The sequence below is a fragment of the Mesocricetus auratus genome, unplaced genomic scaffold (assembly GCF_017639785.1).
Source record: "Mesocricetus auratus isolate SY011 unplaced genomic scaffold, BCM_Maur_2.0 Super-Scaffold_100013, whole genome shotgun sequence".
Lineage (NCBI taxonomy): Eukaryota > Metazoa > Chordata > Mammalia > Rodentia > Cricetidae > Mesocricetus > Mesocricetus auratus.
In genome coordinates this window covers 34,941,147-34,961,613 of record NW_024429196.1, presented here as the reverse complement: position 1 = coordinate 34,961,613, position 20,467 = coordinate 34,941,147, and the positions used below count along the sequence as shown (strand labels likewise).

General features: G+C 39.0%; 1 protein-coding gene across 4 annotated transcripts in view; it reads right to left on the bottom strand.

The window, feature by feature from the left end:
* The window catches only part of Dip2c (disco interacting protein 2 homolog C), a 368,984-nt gene that overhangs the window by 87,007 nt on the left and 261,510 nt on the right, over window positions 1–20,467 (bottom strand). For all 4 annotated transcript variants that reach the window (XM_013114670.3, XM_013114671.3, XM_013114672.3 and 1 more), the window contains 2 exons: window positions 5,407–5,546; window positions 1,010–1,146 (listed from right to left, as the gene is read on the bottom strand). In XM_013114670.3, the coding sequence (XP_012970124.1) occupies window positions 1,010–1,146; window positions 5,407–5,546 (277 nt within the window). The remainder of the gene's footprint in view (window positions 1–1,009; window positions 1,147–5,406; window positions 5,547–20,467) is intronic.

Sequence of the window (20,467 nt, the reverse complement as noted above, 5' to 3'; positions counted from 1 at the left end):
CATTTTTTTAAATAACACATATTTATTGGCAGTTGCTGATCTCTATTCATTAAAATGTTACTTTTCCTTATTGAAAGCATACTGTAAAGGAAAATGTAGAGAAAGCACAGCTAGTACAAAATACAAATCTTAGAAAAGGAAAATTTCACTTAGATCATAGACTCATCTCCAGTTCCAGAGTTTTTAGAGATCTGAGTTCATATTCACATGTATATTCACTCTGAGATTGAGCACTTAGGAATGAATAATCTGTGCTACTCATGAATTGGTGAAATACTGTTTTAACCCTAAGGCTAGATACCATATGAGAAAAGAAGAAATTTCTAAGAATACTGTAATACAGTACAAAATACCTGAACCTATGAATTTAAATCCTTTCATATCTCTGTTTACTGAGTTCACCATCTACACAAAGCAAGTTATCTGTGCACACCAGTCACACATGAGTATACCACACATTGTATACATATCCCATATGTGTACACACACATAACACATACACACACTAATGTATATCTATACCCATGATCTGTCACCACATACATTAAATACTCATTGTACTACTGAAATCATTAGGTAATGTGCATATTTGTTCAGGTTCTCCTAAGTTCACATCTAGCCAAGTCTACTATGCTACAAGATTGTGCAGAATAGCCAGCTGACTTCCTGAATGAGAACATTTACCCACACACCTATGCACACATTCTTCTATCACATATGTGCTTTTTAAAAATCATTCATCTACTGAGATAAACAACAAACAAAACCCCCATTTTAAAGAAACTGTTTATTCTTCCTGGACACTGACCAAAGGTCAGAATAATGTTGATAATTCAATTATCAAAGACAAAAATATAGTATGAAAAAGCCACCAATTTAACTAAAATGAATGCTCTTTGAAAAATCATCATCTTAGTAGGTTTCTTCTCTGTTTCTGAACACTTGGCAAAGATATTAGAGGCCACAGCCAGAGAAAGAACTGAAGAAAGGAATTTTTCCATCAACCTACCTCAAAGGTGTTCTTGGTCATGCCAGAGAGACCATAATATGATGTTCCTGTGGCAACTGCACAGACACAGAGCTCCCCAATTTCATCTGTCCTGCACAGCTGAGGAATCCCATCTGGCTTCACTGAACACATGATGGCTAAAGGCAAAGTAAAAAAGCACAAGGAGAGCATAAGCAAGAAGGAGGCAAATTAGTAACTCCATAAATACCAATGGGGGCACAAATGAACAGAAATACCACCTTGAATAAAATTCCAATAATGTCCAGGTGCTCATTTTCTCGAAGAGTTGTAAATTTTCATATTGTAGCAAACTGTCAGATTTCATTATTATATCAATCATTTCAAGTACTTTAATTTTAAAATAAACTTATATTTACAGAGAAATGCTGTGTGACAGTTATGTATGACATGATATTTAGGGATGTGTCAGAATCATTCGATACACATGTACAAGAAGAACAGGTGAAAGTTCCAAAGAACATCTTGAGTCCTGCAAATGAACCAGCACAGGTATCTCTTCTCAAGTCTTCCATTGCTTCTCTAGGTTGAAAGCAGAATTTACAGTCTCCAGTGTCGTACATAAATCTTACCCTTTGGCTTAAATTACCGGTTTAACATAATCCTTCAGAAAATACCATTTAATGTTTTGGCACTTGGTCTGTGTGTTCATGCACACTCATGTCAAGGCCAGAAGTAGGGTCTCCTGTTGTCTCTGCTCACTTTTCCACCTTATTTTCTTTTGAAACAGGGTCTCTCACTGAACCTGGAGCTCATTATTTCTGCTATGTTATCTGGCCAGTATGCTCTAAGGGTGTGCTTGTTACTACCTTCAATATCTCCCTGCACCAGGATTCACTGCCGTGGCAGGTTTTTAAAGGGGTTCTGAGGATGCAAACTCTGATAATCATGCTTGTACAGTAAGCACTTTGCCAACTGAGTCCCCCACCCCTCTTCAGCCTTTTAAGCACACATTTGACAATGCTAAATTCTCATTAAGCTGTGACTCACACACTTACGTGACTTCAGCATCCAACCTACCACCACTATAAACCATAAATCTGACTAGGGAAACAGGAGATTAGTGTCTTAGGTAAGTGATGTTTACAGCCAGTAACAGTTGAGTGTTTAGAAATTCTATAACCTCCAGAAACTGGCATTACATCTAAGAAATAGAATCAACAGAAACATGAGAAGCTAAACAGACTCACAATAAGAAAAATATATATCCAAACTACATCTAAAAGCAGAGTTTTGTAGCAAGTGAATTCAAGGTCAGTCTAGTGAAGTTAGTAAGACTTGCCTTAAAATAAAACGTACAGAAAAGGTCCAGACATAGTGACACAGACCTTTAATGACAGCATTCAAGTGGAAGAGGCAGGCAAATCTCTGCAAGTTCAAAGCCAGCCTAGTCTACATAGAGTTCCAGGGCATCAAGGGCTATGTAGAAAGACCCCATCTGTCTCAAGAAACAAAACAAACACCAAAATGTACAAGAAAGGCTGGGGAGGCAGCTTAATGATAGAATACTAGTCTAACGTGTGTAGATGTGGATTCAATTTCTAGTGACAGAAAACACAATCAACAAAAACCAAAAGTAGACCAAAATTTCTTATGAGACTAGAAAACATCAAGAAGTTTGATGGGAAAGGCAGAAGGAAAATGGCATTATCACCCATCACTGCCAGGAGTATGAGTTCTTACAGGCTTTCTGGTAACAACTGAATATAATCAAAATGATGTGGGCATGCCGCCCCCTGAAGCAGACACAAGACCTATAACTAAGACCAAATCCCAGAATGGATAGGGGAAGAGAATTATAAAGTTCTACCCCTAGCTGAAAAGGTATTGATAACTGATGGCTGATGCAGGAGGAAGAGAAGGTTTTTCTTCAAGAATACAGTCGCAGAAAGGCTGTTCATAATGACCCTATAGCATGTACATACAGGCATCACTAAGTGGACTCAGAGGGTTTAAAAAAAGAGGTAACTGGAAAGATGGCTCAGTATTAAGAGCACTAGCTACTCTTACAGATGACCCAGATTTGATTCCCTGTACCCACATGGTTAGTTCATAACCATCTGTAACTCCAAGAGACCCAACACCCACTTCTAGCTTTCCTGGGCACTAAGCACACATATGGTACACAGACACACATGCAGGCAAAACACTCATACACATACAAAAATTTAAAGAGAAAGAGCACATGAAGTTGGGAGTTAAGTTGGAGGGGGAGAGAATTAAGGGCATATGGAAGGAATTGCAGAGGAAGGAATGGGGTTAGATGTAATCAAACCAGCATATATATATAATTCTTGATAACAGTGAAAAAGAAACACTTCATTTCTGAGAATTTTTTTCATTATACTCCCATACCCTTGTAGAATGAAGATCAGATGTGGTCCTTCACATCAGAAGAATACAACAAAGAGTACAACTCCCCCAGCTGTGGAAGGTATATATTATTATGCATTCAAACTGTGGAATACTGCACTGCATGCATAGAAGCAGATTCTTTATGTGCTAACAAATGAACATAAGACACAAAACATGGTGTACTATATCCTATCATTGCACTTAAGAAGCACAAATCCAAGAAAGGCAATGTACAAGTAGACATGGATGTGTTTCTTTGATATGGTACTATTCTATGGAGTATTTCTGAGTAGGGATTTCTGAAAAGAAACATGTGATGCTGTAGGTAACTTTAGTGGAAAGATTTTTCATTGTTATGTCATCTGAATTCATTGATACCTTCAGCATGGCAATCTATTTGCTTAAAAACTATTTGCTTGACTTTGTAAAGAAATAAAGCAACAGAGCTAGATAGTCTGGCTAATCTGGGGAAGTGGGCAATGAGTCTGGGACAGCCTGAATTTGGAGTTTAGAGTCCTAAGTTGCTCTGACTCTAAAAGAGCTTTCATGACAGCAGGTTGAATGGCAACAGTAAGAAAGCTATAGAGAATTAGGAGCATAAGAGCCAGGCTTTATTTCTGTTATGCTTTGAACTATGCAAAACAAAAGACCATCCACTACACACTTAATTTTTATAGAGAGGCAGTGTGAAAAATCTCTCTCCATGAGGGCAATGTGGCCTTTTATTCACTAGGTTTTGTCCCAGTACTCAGATCCCATCCATGACCCCGTGAGAAGCTAATTGGCTATATATGCTTACGTAGTATAACCAGACATATAACGAGTGCTTTCATATATGGACTTGTCACTCTATTGTGTGATGGAGCATGGAGGGACTTCAAAGAAGGAGGCCTAGATTTTCTGCACAGGAACTCTGAGACAGAAATGTGGCTCCATGATGGAAGACAGAAATTGAGGACAAACATACTGATGTGTGGCCCTGTGAGACAGGAACAACATTCAACAAATAAGAACATGGGCTTTAGTCTAGTATATGGCTCAGAAGCACCAAAGCCCATTATGTGAGAGGCTGGAGGGTCCAGAGAGGAAGCTGGGGGAATGACACAGTAGTATCTCTTCAATCAAGGTACTCCCTATACTGCTTTCATGCTAAACAGTAGCTTCACAAATAATAACAAAAACTCTCATTCCTCAGGTTTCATACATACTGCTCAAAACTTTCCATAAGGCCGAGTTTGGTTTCCAACTTGGGCTGAAGCATCAGTCAGGATGACTGAATAGGGGGTCTGGATTGCAAAAGAGACAACAGCTAAGGACCAGTGTGGGGGTATAGAGTCATTCTAAAATGCCTTCCTGGAGAAAAGAGTTCCAGATGATAGATGCCCTTCATCAGCTTTATGAATATTTTTGGTTTTCTTTTCTTGGGAGAGAGAACATTGCTTTTGGTGTGTGAAGATCAACCAGAAACATCCAAATATTAGGAGGTTCAGTGTTGAGCCCAAGATGCCATATAAAGGGAAATGGATGGACAGGAAGAGAAGATGCTAACTTGTGTTCAAAAAGCATACCCCAATTGATGAGTCAGGAGGCCATGCCAGGATTGCCTACTTCATATGTGTGCTGGCTGGGTTTATGCCAACTTGATATAAGTTACAGTCATCTGAAAGAAGGGAACCTCAATTAAGATGTCTCAGTAAGATTCAGCTGTAGGCAAGTCAGCAGGGCATTTTCTGAATCATTTATTGATGTGGGAGGGTCCAGACCAATGTGAATAGGGCACCTTTGGGATGGTGGTCCTAGTTTTAGTAAGAAAGCAGATTGAGTAAGCCTAAGGGAGCAAGACAATAGGCAGTACTCTCCTTAGCCTCTCTGCATCAGTTCCTGTCCTGTTTGAGATGCTGCCTTGGCTTCCCTAAATGGGAATAGAAAAGCCAAATAAAACCTTTCATTCCCAAGCTGTGTATAGTCATGTTTTATTGCAACAATAAAAACTCAAACTAAGAGCACCCCAGAGCTATACTCACCTCCAGGCATGACAAGGCCAACATCCTGCACTGTGAGCACAGATAGCTTCTCCTCTGAATCCACTCGGATCACACCATAGGTCAGCCCATGCATGGATAACACACCCCGCCCTGGTGGCTGATTGCTGTCATCTGTGGGCCTAAAAGGGAGTTTTAGATCAGTATGTGCAAACAAAAAAACCATTCTACCTTTAGATGTGCATATCTTCACATATACATGTACACATTTAACCAGGTATGGGTAGGGATCTTCTGGAGAGGAAGCTGGCTACTATCTGTGCCAGCACTGAGGAGTGCTTGCCTCCTGTTTACACAGTGTTAGCTCTATCCAGGAGTTGATCCCAGAGTTTTCAGGCTAACTAAAAATGCCTTAGAATGTGAAGGCAGCACTAGATCCTCTACCTTCCTGACACTCCCTTGGGACACTGGTCACAATAGATAAATCCACCGATTCATGATGCCCTTTCTGCTCTTTAGGAGGTCTGGCTTCCAAGTCTTGTAAATGGTGAACAAGAGAGAGCAACAATTCTAGGGAATATATATTAACTCAGAGAACAGAAAAGGTGAGCATCCTGACTGGTCAGTCTCAATTCAGATGTATGCTGTTTAAGCTTAACATCAATTTCATATGCAGGAATCCAAGTTCTATACTAAGCCATGGTGGGTAGGACAATTACTTTGATGATAGACATGCTGTAAAAAAAACAAAAACAAAAACTATATGGTTTAGGAAGCAAGGATTTTAGATAAGGCACAGTTCTGAAGTGATGACCATGTCTTTATCGCCCCTATGGCCAGCAGGCTCTAGGAGCTGGAACATCTGTAACTCCCTAGTTTTCAAACACCTCTCTCCAATACTCCAGCTCATACCTACTGTGGGGTTTCTCATTGTTTTCTTCCTTCCTTTACCTGGAACATTCCTTCACTAGACACACATACATACAACTCTTTCTTCTGAGGTTTTCTCAATTATGAGACTAGAGTTAACCAGTCTAATAAAAATACATCTTCCTACCACTCACATTTCCAGAGCCTTGAGCATGTAACAATGTGCAAGCCTTTCTCCATCAAACTCTACCACTCCCAAGATCAAGCAGGAAGGTTATTCATTTCTGCATTCCACCCTTGGAACTGTACCTAGCAATAAAAACCTATTGATGAATAAGTGTACTAAAGAAAAAGTTCAAGATTATAGACTTCAAGAATTAAAGATTTATGTTCACTAGGTGAAAGATCACAATTTTGGTAACTATCACATTTTTCTATAATTTTCTTTATTTTTACTATATTTTATTGATTGTATGTATGTATGGGGGCATGTGTGTACTATGACCTGCATGTGGAGGGCTTCTTTCACTGTGTGGATTGTAGAGATTAGACTTGGGGTGCTAGGATTAATGGCAAGTACCTCTACACACTGAGCAATCTCAAGGGCCCTGTTTTTTAATTTTCCATGGGAAAATCTTTAACAGGGTTTTAAAATATCTACATTGGTCTATAAACATGAGTTTATGGTTTAACATTAGAATACTGTGAAGGTTTGTAGAGAAGCTAAAGAAGTAAAAGCTAAAATATGGGATAGCATGAAAGTTAAAATTTGCAAAAGAAGCTCTTACTTGTATCAAGTAGTTGGGATATTAAAACATACAAAGGTGTCAGGAAATGCAATTATTCTACTTATAAGAATTAATAAGGACAAAGTTAATGAACTATGAACATTTGCCTAAATAATAAAACTTACATGAAACTGTTTGGAGTCAGTAAGCTCAAAAAACAACATTAACTGTTATTTCTTTGGCCTTTGCTCTTTTCTGAATACTTCAATAAACCACAACTCTAAAATGAAAAAACACAGCCCTCAGGAGCCCTATCATCCTTTCCTACCCCATGAAAATACTCTACAAAGATTTCATGTGCAAGCCAGGAACTGTAAGTCATAGGACTAAATCTGGGGAAGAAGTCCAGTTGGAACAGTGTTTGTCTACACCACACAATCTCTAGATCTGTATAAATTGGTTGCCAAGGTATATGCTTTCAATCTCAGTACTTTGGAGGTGGAGGCAGGAGAATCAGGAGTTCAAAGCCATCCTTGGCTACATATACCAAGTCCAAGACCAGCCTAGGATACATGGAACTAGGCCCAGCAATAAAAACAAAACAAAACAAAACAAAAAACCCAAAATTCCTTAGAGCTGGCTGTGAGTTAAATTGTTTGCCCTCAAGGACAACCCTCCTGATACCTATGTTAACCTTATTTGAAAACAGAACCTTCCCATACACAGCAATATAGGATTATACTAGCTGAGTGTAGACATTAAATTTAATTACAGATGTATTCAGGATACTCAAAGAAACATAGGCAAGGGAGAATGTCTGACGAAGACAGAAGCACACTAGATAACACACAAGTCAAAGGATGCCCTGGCTATTGGCTACCTCCAGCAACTGGAGAGAGACCTATGGCAGATGCACTCCAAGGGCCTAATGAAGGTACAGTTCTGCCCATACCTTGACTTTGGGCTTTAGACTCCAGGAGGAAAGAAGCAACTCAGTTTTTGTTTTTTAAAGGCAGTCAGCTGCAGTTCTTCGTTATGCCAGCCTAAGATACTAACATACTCTTAATAATAAAGGGGAGAGGGTTACATAGAAGCAACATCTTTGACTAGTTCTGACAATCCCAAGCATGGGAACATTAGCCACAAGCACACTTGGTGACAGTGGGCTCTGAAAACCATATTTTTAAGTTCCAACAGTATCTAGTTTGTTATCTTAGTTGCAACATCCTTTTCTACATTTAAGAATAGTTGAAAAGATTCATAAATGTATTAAGTATCTTAAGTTATAACTGTTTCAGAAGTGATTAATACTTACCTTGCTTTACCATAGTCTACTACCACTTACTATATATAACAGATTCCCTTGCTGGGCAGAGGAAAAGGCCCCAGAGTTTTCTTCCTTACAGACTTATAAAAAGCATGTGAAAAGGGAGGAGGAAAGGCTTATGAATTCTAGCTACTTTCTGTAACCCTATCATTCCACCTGCCTCTCAACTTCTCCATCATACCTGGTGTGCCTAAAGGCTTCTTCTTATTAATTGCAAACCTAACACTTCAACGTGTTTCGAGTTCAGAAATGCTCAGACCCTTTATTAAAATCTCTATAGCAAACCTATATAGGTACTATCTGTCTCACTTTCAGGTTAGAAATCTCAGGCACAAATATGTTTTTTTTTGTTGTTGTTGTTGTTGCTGTGACAGAGTTCCTTACAAAATCAACATCAGGAATAGTTTGTCCTGGCTTATGGTTTCAGGGTATAGTCTATGATAGTGGGGAAGGCATGACAATATATGTGAGGCAGTTGGTCACGTTGCACCTAGAGCTAGGAACCAGAGAGCTGAACAATGGTACTCAGATTCCTTTCTCCTTTTATTCAGTCTAAGACTGAATGGTGCTATCCACAGTGGATCTTCCCTCACAGACACGACCAGAGGTTTCTGTACTATGTGGTTCTAAATCCTATCAAGTTGACAATCAATATTAACTATGAGATATGCTAGGTGTCCAAGGAACTGGTGGGCTTCAGAGTAGACCTCATGCCCCAACTTGAACACTACTCACTTTTCTTGATGGTTTCCCTACCCCATTACTAGGATACAGTGTACATCATAGCTAACTGCAGCTTTAGATGAGTATTTAAACTAAAATATATGAGCCACACAAAAGCATATTCTCAGCAAAAACTAGTCAGATCAAGCAGCACAACTGGAAAATTCTTAATGTTTTAACTGTTCGTTAGTTCTACCCTGCCCCACTAGTAACCTATTCACATCCCTCTGTAAAATTATGTGCATATGTAAAAATATTTTCATAGAGAAGCAAAATCATAATATGCATATTCTGCTACATGGTTTCACACAAGTCATCTCTGGATCTTTCCACATGAGAGCCTATACATACTTATACAGAGTATGTTCATGTACATTAATGCATGTGATATATCAGTGAATCCAGCTGTCGTAATTGATATGTAGTATTTAATATTCAGAACATAGGATCATTTATTTTAGCTAAATTTTTATATATCAGGAAACATATCTATAAGATGCATATGTAGACAGATAATGAAATAAGTATCTATACTTAAATTTTTAAGGAATCCTAAAAGCCTTTTGAAAAAAAAATGTATGCCTTTGTTTCCCATCTAACAGAATGGAATACACTAGCATTTTTTCTCATTGATTAGACCTGTATGCAGTACTGGATGAATGTGGTTATACTTATATGTATTCATAAATTTTTAACAGTAACCCTGTGTAGAGATGAGGTTAGATTACTTCTTGACCATGACCATAGCTCAGGTCCAAACACATGTAGCCTCAACAATGTGCTTCTCACGATAGTGTCTCAGCATTAATTTTTTTCTAAGGTGATAAAGCAGCAATTATCTTCCTTGTTTCAGTTGTGTTTTCTTGATGACTGTATTAGATTTATTTCTGTGATTTGTTATTACTTTGTCAACTTAAGAGAGGAAAGGTTTATTTTGATTCACAGTTCCGGAGGGAATACTGCCCATTATGGTGTAGAAGGCATGGCAGCAGTAGTATAATGCTGGTCACTTGCTTTCCACCAGTATTCCAGAAACAGAGAGTGAATAAACAGGAGGTGGAGCCAGGATATGAAACTCCTAGGCCCACCCTCAGTAACTTACTTCCTCCAGCAAGGCTCCACTTCCTAATAATTCCATTACATTCTTGAACAGCACCACTAACCAGGATCCAACTGTTCAAATGCATGTGCTTATGGGGGGCATTTCGCATTCAAACCACATGAACTATTAAGAGGTAGACCTTTTTCTATCACTTACTGTTCAAGGAAATAACAATACTCCAAGTAAATAAAAGAGACAGCTAAATAAAAAAAAGTAGTGCTGATAAGCAGAATCCAGACAGATCAAAACACTTACTGCAATAATCAATATAAATAAAGTGAACAAAGACCCATTTATCAATCTCCAGACTCAGCACAAAGATGGCAGAATATGCTCAAGACTCCAGCAATGAGTGCCTACAAAGAACAAGCTTAAAGAAGAGTGAATTCAGTAATTTCCAGGAATGTTAAAAGGTTTTTCTATCTAGAGGTATGGAAGGAGGAAAATAAACAGCTATGCACTGTACACAATGGTGCAATAATGTATAAAAGCAACTTAAACACAGAAAGCAGCATTTCAACGTTGGCAATAAGAAATAAGAAACATGAAATAAATATGCTTTAAGGTAAATGACTTCAACCTGTGTGTGTATTACTTAAAACTATGCTCAGCATTTCCTCCCCTTTCCATGGCATTTCCAGCTTCTGTAAAGTACTTGATAAGCTATTGGTTAATCTTGCTGTATAATATTGAAGAAATAGCTACTATAAATTTTATTTTTTTGGTTTTTGAGGCAGGGTTTCTCCGAGGCTTTTAGAGGCTGTCCTGGAACTAGCTCTTGTAGACCAGGCTGGCCTCGAACTCACAGAGATCCGCCTGCCTCTGCCTCCCGAGTGCTGGGATTAAAGGCGTGCGCCACCAACGCCCGGCTGCTACTATAAATTTTAAACTAGAGTTTGCTATTGCCAACAGCAGGCAGAGCCAGGCAAGTCTCAAAAAGCATTAACATAAAATAAACAGAGGCAAGTAAATAATTAGCAGTTATGATGATTCCTTTCTCAGAGCTTCATAGAGTAAAGGTGGCTACATTTGCAAAGCCTTGCTGCCATCTGTCATTCACTGTTTGCAAGAGAGAAAACAAAGGTCTTTCATTTTTCTCATTGTATTAGGTAATGTCCAATGGAGCAATTCTCAACTGAGAAACAGTGGGTTATTTGGGGGAAGGATACAAACGTGGGCAATAGCATGTTTCCCTCTCCTTGTCTATAACAGTTTACCACACTATTTCTATTTAACAGTTCATTACAGAACATACACACAATAATAAGCAGTTAGCTAGATCCTGGAAGCAACCTAGATGCCCCACAACTGAAGAGTGGATAGAGAAAATGTGGTACATTTACACAATGGAGTACTACTCAGCGGAGAAAAACAATGGAATCTTGAAATTTGCAGGCAAACGGATGGCACTAGAGGAAACCATCCTGAGTGAGGTAACCCAGACACAAAAAGACAAACATGGTATGTACTCACTCATATATGGATTTTAGATATGGATCAGGGGAGTGTCAGCCTACAATCCCAGTGCCAGTGAGTCTGGGAAACAAGGAGGTTCCCAAGAGAGATGCATCATACCCCAGAGAAGTGGAATGAGGCAAGCTCTCCTGAGCACATTGGGAACATCAGGGGAGGGGAGAGGGAACCAAGAAAAAGAGAGGGGGATAAGAGGAGGGGAGAAGAAGGCATGGACGAGCAGGAAGGTTGAGTCAAGGGAAGAATAGAGGAGAGCAGAATGAGAAATACCATAATAGACCAAGTCATTATAGGCTTGAGGAGACAGAGATCTACAAGGATAACACCAACTAGCAAACTAAGCAATAGTGGAGAGACTATATTAATAGCCCCTCCTTGATGATAGGGTTGATGACTATCCTATATGCCATCCTAGAACCTTCATCCAGGGACTGATGGAAGCAGAGACAAATATCCACAGCTAAACACTGAATTGAATTCCTGGAACCTAGTGACGGAGATGGAGGAGTGATGAGCAAAGGGGTCAAGACCATGATGGTGAAACCCACAAAGACAGTTGACTGGATAAGGGGGAGCTCTTGAGTCCCAGACTGATGGCTGAGAGGCCAACAGGCGACTGATCCAGACTCCATGAATGTAGTGCCAGTGAGGAGGCCACAGAAGTTACTGGGGCCTTGGGTTGTAGATCAGTGTTTACCATGTTGTATGAATGATCTTTGGGAGCCCATTCCAAATAGAGGGGTGCTTTCTCAGCCTGGACACATGGGGAAGGGCATTCCCTGAATGAAATGACAGACTTTGGAGATCCCCCCCAAGGAGGACCTCACCCTCCCTGGGGAATGATGTGGGGATTGGGTGGGGGGCTGGGAGGACTGGTAGAGGGACAAGAGAGGAGGGGTGGGAGAGGGAACTGGAATTGACATGTGAAGCATTCATGTTTCTAATTTAAATAAAAACATTATTGACGAAAAAAGGATTTCCTGAATTCCAGGTATATTTTTTCTTTTTCATTCTTTTTTTTTTTTTTTTTTGGTTTTTCAAGACAGGGTTTCTCCATGCAGCTTTGGAGCCTATCCTGACACTTGCTCTGTAGATAGGCTGGCCTAGAACTCACAGATCCACTTGCCTCTGCCTCCCAAGTGCCAGGATTAAAGGCATGCATCACCAATGCCCCACTATTTTTTCTTTTTCCTAAAAGATTTATTATTTATTTAGTGTACATGAGGTTTTGCCTGTATGTATGTCTGTCTGTGTGAAGGTGTCAGATCCCCTGAAACTGGAGTTACAGGCAGTTATGAGCTGCCATGTGCGTGATGGGAATCGTCATTTGGAAGAGCAGCAAGGGCTCTTCACCACGGAGCCCTCAAGCATATTTTCAAACACTTAAAGTAGATGAACACAGGCCTATGATGCAGGTACTTCTTCATTCCCAGGCCATACAACGCCAATATGTGAACAGTAAGGAGATGGAGACCAATAACTTCCAAAGGAGACTAGCTGACCAGGGTACTAATGCTGAGACACCAAGATATGACTCCATCCCTGGAATACAGAAATGTCTCCACAAAGACAGTATGCTCCACCTGGTCGAATCAAAGTAGCTCATTCACCTGAGTGTGGTAGCACTAATGCCTGTCAACCCTAATCAGAGAATGTGAGGGCAAAAGCAGGAGTTCAAAGCCAGCCCTGGCTACACAGCAAGTTAGAAGCCAGCCAAAGATATGTGAGACTCAGCAAATAGTTCAAAGTAGCTTCAACAATGCTGCTTCTGTGAGGGAATGTCTGGGCTTCCAGTAAATCAATCACTAAGATACTACCTTGCAACTCACTTGAGGAGGATTTCTTGGGAACTGCTGAGCAGGGATAGGAAGGAGGTACTTTTTCTAGGGCAGCTTCTTTGATCTAAGGTTACAAAGTCATTACTGAAGGTTTTTATTCCAGATGATGTAACCTAGCATTTAAGGTGCCTGGGTCACCAAGCAGTGTGAAGATGTAGAGTATCTCTACTGATTATCAATCTTCTTTAGAGGGGTCTTCTTAAACTGAAGCAAAATGGCTCATAAGTTACCATCACATATCCATTGTTCTGAAGGTTAGAAAGCAGATATTTATTTTAACAAATAGTATTTGTGAGGAATTTTTCAGAATGCAAGGAGCAATTCAAGGTGAAAAAAATTTCCCTAGATCAATGTTTAGTGGGAAAGATATGATAAAGTTCAACAGATACTGAAGCTATAACTTTAAACAGTAAAGTTACAAAATAAAACCAATGCACTATCAGCTCAATGCAGCTTTCTTTCTCTCATCTGAGTAACACATGCTACTTTGCTTTGAATGTGAAGTGTTTGGGGAGGTTGTGAGACCTTGAGAAGGTAGAATCTAACTACAGGAAATGGTTTACTTTGCAAGTGTTAGCAGCTATCTGACACAAGACCAGAAAGGACAAAGCCAGACCATTTCTAGGCACAGGGTAGAGGCTAGTTTCTTACTGTTCTTTCCTCTGTGTACGTTACTTCTTTACAATAAGATTCTGAGTGCAATTTAATTTAACCGAGTGTGGGGGTGTGAATGAAAATGGCCTTCTCAGAGTAAGTATGGTCTTGTTGGAGAAAGTGTGTACTAGAAAGTGAGCTTTGAGGTTTCAAAAGCTCTAGCCAGGCCTAGTGGCTCATTCCTTCTTCTGGCTGCCTTTGGACCCAGATGTGAACTCTCAGTTACTTCTAAAGCAGTGTGTCACCATGCTTCTTGCCATGATAGTGGACTAAACATCTGAACTGTAAGTCAGCCCCAATTAAATGTGTTCTTTATAAGAGTTGCTATTATCATGGTGTCACTTCACTGCAAAAGAAGACTTAAGACAACAAATGACATAATCCTTGTGGTCAGAATCTTAGTGCTCAGGAAAACTGAACAGAAGATAACTGCTCTCTTGGTGTTACTTAAGTCTGGCTCTTATCGACACAATTTTCATCTCTAAAATATTTTGTTTAAATTCTTCCTACATTTTTATTTAAAATTATGAATACTGTTCTTTATCTTCCTGTGTTTTAAAAACAAAACCATGGCTTTCTAATTCTGTTGGTTTTTTAAGCAATCATGAATGCCCTTGAAATATTTATGCTAATTTATGGACTAGTTTTACTATTTTTTTCCTTTTTACAACTCTGTGTCCCTGATTACATCCGGAAGAAACTACTTAATTTCATTATTAGATGAGCATCAGCTGGTGGAATACTACTTTTGGTTGTCCTCTTCCTCTTGATTTTTCTCCCAGCTTTAATCTTGCGACTTGATTTTCAAAAAGCAGAACTGTAGAGACTGGGGCATTATTATTTCTCTGGAATTATACTTTGATTGCTCTTTTATATCGACATTACTTTTCTTTGCTAGCTAGTATCAAGGTACTAAAGCAGAAGCCCATTGTTAAAAACTTAAGAAACATTTTAAAATTAAACAAATTATCACAATCTAGCATTAAAAAAAATCAAATACCATGAGGGGATACGGCTCAGAGACCAAGTAACTGCTCTTTCAGGGGACGGAAGTTCAATTCCATGTAACCACATGGCAGTTTACAACCATCCCTAACTCTAATTCCAGGAGGTCTAATGCCATCTTCTGGCTTCCATGGCATATACACAGGCAAAACATTCATATACATAAAAATTAAAAAAAATTTTAACAGTCAAATATGACTGGGTATGATACTGTATACCTGCAATTTCCTATATTTGGGAGGTAGAGGCAAGAATACCAGGAGTTCAAGGCCAGTCTCAACTCACAGTGAATCCAAAGCCAGCTTGGACAACATGAGATAGTATCAAAAACTAATAAAATCAAGTCTGTTCTCTTTCTGTATCCTGTATATAAAGCAAACCTGGATGTCAGGCTAGTAGGGGCCAGAAAGACATCTGCTAGATTACTATTATTTATCTAGCATTGGCTTTGATCCTTCTGATGAGTTTGGTACCATATTCAATGTTTCCCTAGTATTTTTTGATTCTACAATTTGCCTTGAAAAAAAGGGAGCATACAAAATGTTATGGTATGATGACTGCAGGAAAGAAGTAAGTTTTTAATACTTGGGTGTCTCAGTCTGTTTTCTCTTGTTATAACAAAATGTTATACAGACTGATCAACATGAAGAATAGAGGTTTGTTGAGCTTCCAGTTCTGGAGGTTTGGAAGAAATCCAAGAACAGGATTCTGGCCCTAGTAAGTACACTGTAAGTATCATAACATGATGGAAGGACTCACATGACAAGATAGGACAAGCATGCTAACCTTCTACTTCTTTTTCTCTTCATATAAAACCCTTATTATAATCATGGGACAGTGACCTGAACTAATCCTAATCATCCTCCAAAGGCCTTACCTCCAGACACCATGAACACATGGATTTGAGGACCAAGTTTCCAAAAACACCCAAACCACATACAGCACTTACTAAACAAATATATTCTATAGGAAGCCAAAACATAACTGTATAACTTCTTGTTGTCACCTGCCTGACCCTCATGATGATGGGAACACATTTAAACAGAGATACATTTATACAGTACACCTAAAGATGAGGTTATATGCTGCTCTTGTTACTTCCTGTTAACTTCTGGTCTTCCTTTAAAAGCTTCAACATGCCATCTCAATACTGCTAATTCTGCTTGGAAAATGCCTTTCTCTGATAACTCTGATGAGATTAGTTATAGCAATCATCTGCCTCTGGCAACCACACAGTGAGGCATGTCACCCTAATGCTGGCTGTCAGCCTTCTCTTTTTCCCTATTGCTCACCAGGGTCGTCTGCTGTCTCTTGTAAGCATCTCTACATTCTGATAATCAAACAGGATACTGGAAGTTTCATTCATTATACATGATCCAGAGTCTTCCAATATGTTCTATTTTGTGCTAGAGGCACATGGTAAGCTACTCAACAGTTAGTGGGCCATGGTTACCACCTCACCAGGTTTGAAGCCCTGGAAAGACTTGACCTTCCACATCTCTGAAAGTCTGACCCATGAGCATATCCTCACTGGCCCCCATATGCAGGGGCCACCTAAACCACTTTCCTATAACTCACCCAGCTTGCTGATTTTTGATTTGTACTTTTTTTTAAGAAAAGAACCAGAAAGTGACAGATGTGTCAAAGGGTTAAAAATCTACCAAGAATCCACAAATGCATCTGCAATGTTATCTTCACTGATTACCATGCATAATAATTGAACATCTTTTAATTAAGTAGACTAAAAGCCAGACAAGCAATCAGCTTCACTGTAATGTTTACTGGAAGTTCAATGTCTCCTTCATTAACAGGTCAGAATAAGCTTTCCCTGAAAGATTATTAAACATGGGACACAATTTGCTTAGATGACAACATAGAAGAAATGTCAGTCCTCCTACATACTTCAAGCCAGAGTAATTAGTCCTCTAAAGTGTTTTCTCTATAACAGAACAACAAAATATAATAGCCAAATGCTTGTCTTCCTTTAGAAGCTGCAAGCATTATGCAAACACACAATGGTTAATTTGGACTGTCAACTTGATTGTGAAACACATTGGATACTTTTGGGTATGTCCAAGGGGGCATATCCAGAGAGAATTAACTGAAGGAAGAAATCAAATAGAAGATCCTCCTTAAATGTGGGCAGAACTACCCCATCGGCTGGGACCCTGGACTGAATCAAAAGGGAGAAAATGAAAGAAAAGAGTCCCACCATTCCTTAATCTCTCTTTGCTTCCTGGACTGCTGAGAAGTGAGTAAGCAGCTGCTTCATGCTCCTATCACCCAACATGTGTCTTCCAACCATGATAAATCATGCCCCCTTAAACCATGAACCAACACAAATATCTCCTTTAAGCTGCTTCTTGTCAGGTATTTGATAACAACAATAAAATCAATGAAAAGTAATATATAATAAGAATTGCCAACACCCACTACACTGTACTTTAAGAGATATTTAAGAAAGCCCCATTTTTGTCGTTGCACTAAAAATATTTAATGAAGCTTTTCCATAGCCCCACCTGAAATAGTTTCATAGGATATATCAAAGCTATTTTTCTTTTTAAAGAATGACTTATTTTTTCTAGAAGTTGTTGTTGTAGAAGCATGTATGTCTGTGTGAGGGTATTGGATCCCTGGAACTGAAGTTACAGATAGTTGTGAATTGCCATGTGGATGCTGAGAATGAAACACAAGTCGTCTGGAAGAGTAGCCAGTGCTCTTAACTGCTAAGTCATCTCTCTAGCCCCAATAAAACTGTTTTTCTTTAACCTAATAATTGAGCAGAGTTCTCACACATGAAAAATTCATGTCAAGTACTCAGAACATGTTTTGGAGTAGGTGGTATACAATCAACCAAATGCAGTGAGAGTCACTTGTGTCTGCTCATTTTCCCAAACAACAATCCTTATCCTATCCACAGGATACAATACGTGAAATATCAGCATGAGGATATTTTTCTCTGTTCGTATATTATAGAAACAATCCATAGAGAATGCTGAAACAAATGCAAGTATGTACACTACTTTTCATCAAATATATTCAGGAACAAATTAAAAGAATGAGAAAAACACAGAATCAACACTAAAGAAAAGTACTCATCAATGTTGACTACAGCATTACTCTCAACAACCTATGTGTCCAACAACAGAGAAAACCATAAGGAAAATGTGGCACATATACACAGTGGGATTATTTTACAGCCATAGAAGAGAGTAAACTTAGGTTGTGTAGGAAGTACAGTTTAGAGAAACCAGGGATGTCATTCACTTGGGTCTATTTTCTTCAAAAGAAGGAAATGAATGATGCTTAGTTACCTAGAATGCCAGAGTGAAAAGCAGTTAATCAACCTGGAGATCACCAATTTCACTAGACTGGCTGGCCATCAAGCCCCAAATTTGCCCATCTCCAACCCTCCAGCACTGGGCTAATGACGTGTACCATTGCACCCAGCTTTTTATACAGCTGGTGGGGACCCAAACTCAGATCATCATGGTTATATAGCAAATACACTACCAATGGAGCCATTTCCCCAGGCCCTTCATTGATTCTTTTTGTTGTTCTTTCTCAGTGCTATAGGCAGGCATGTTTCTCCAAAGAATCACAGGCCTCCTCTAGGACATGAATCAGTCATTCAAAAATTACTCAATGTAGTATTCAGAATTAAAATGTTACATCAGAAATGATACTATTAATTTTCTAACATTACTCAAAGCTTGTTGTTTCATTTTAAGGGCTTTTAGTGTGATTTGAAGAAAGACTACTTTGTCAAATGTGTGTCACATACCTATCTTTCTATACCTATGACTTCTGTAAAATTTTCATAACCATCTACACAAAGGGTAGGGCACGGTTATAGAAAGATGTTATTTGCCACACCATGGCCAGTATACAACCCCATTCCTCTACTGGCTTCCAGATTGTTCAGAGAAACTTGGAAAGGACTTTGTGCAGATGAGCTAAACTCCACCAGGCAAATGCTACAGGACTGAAGTATCCTTGGCCCTGTAATATTGTCTTCCAGAGATGTAAACCAAGATAGAAGCATCAGAGAAGAATCATACTATTCTACTCTCTGCTTAATCATACCATTCTACTCTCTGCTTAGCAAAGGGAAGATGGTACCATGAGGCAGAGGTAGTCACCCCAACACTGGAAGAGAAATAGAACCAGCTTCAGGGAAGGGCACAGCTGGATCTTCTGTGAGGGGCCATTTTTCTTTTCTTACTTGATCAAAACTTGGGAGAAGAAAGCAAAGTTATTTCTAGCGATTAGATCACTTGAATTTTCAGTAAAATCAATTTAGACTCAGATTGTAGGCAGGAACTGAATTGTCAAGAAGTATATTATTTACTATCAGTTGAGATAACTAAGAAAGATATTTATGATATAAGATCACAGAAAATAGTTGCACTTCTTACTTCACAATCACATTTGCTCTCTGAACACAGAATTTGGCCTTATATTCTATTCTGTTTCCAGAGGATACATGGCGATGTGCTTCATAGAAAATGAAGATAAACTGGAGATACACTTGTTACAGCACCTACTTAGTGTTATATTTTTCTTGTGTGTGTGTGTGTGTGTGTGTGTGTGTGTGTGTGTGTACAAGTGGAGGGCAGAGACTGATATGGGGTGTCTTCCTAAATCACTCTCCACCTTATATTTTGATCCAGGACCTCTCACTGAACCTGGAGCGTAACAGTTTGTCTGAACTGGCTAAACAAGGGGTCTCACCCTGGGATCTTCCTCTGTCTCTGCTTACTAGTGCTGCAATTACAGGCATGCACTGTGTGCCCAGCAACTACTCCCATTTTCAAAATGTAGATACTGCAGATTGAACTTATTCTTCATGCTTGTATACTAAGTCATTCTTTTAGCTGCTTATATCTTTCCAGATTGTTATCTTCTTTTCTATAGATAGTTAAAACCCACAGATCTCATAGAAACTATTTCCACCTCCTGTAGTGTCTTGTGATAACAATCTTAGTCACATTAGCTTGCTCGAAACAACTCTAGCATGCCATGTTTAGAGCAGTACTATAGTAACTACAGCTACAAGTATGAGTGACAGAGACCAAGAGAACATATGCTAAATTGTGCCAGAGATGTCAAACAGCAAGGGTTAAAATTAAAAGCAAGGATATAACAGTGAATAAGTGGAATTCTTAAGGCTTATAAAATGTTCTTTCTAAAAATAGTTCAGGATTATACACAGATATTTTGGCTCTCAAAATGACAAGTCTTTCTTCTTTTGACCTATAATCTTTAAATTTCTAGAGAAAAAACTCTATATGAGAATTTGTCAGTGAAATCACTTGACCAAAATTCTGACAAGGTAACCAGGCCTGGTAACAAATGATTGTAAATGCAGGAGGATTCTGTG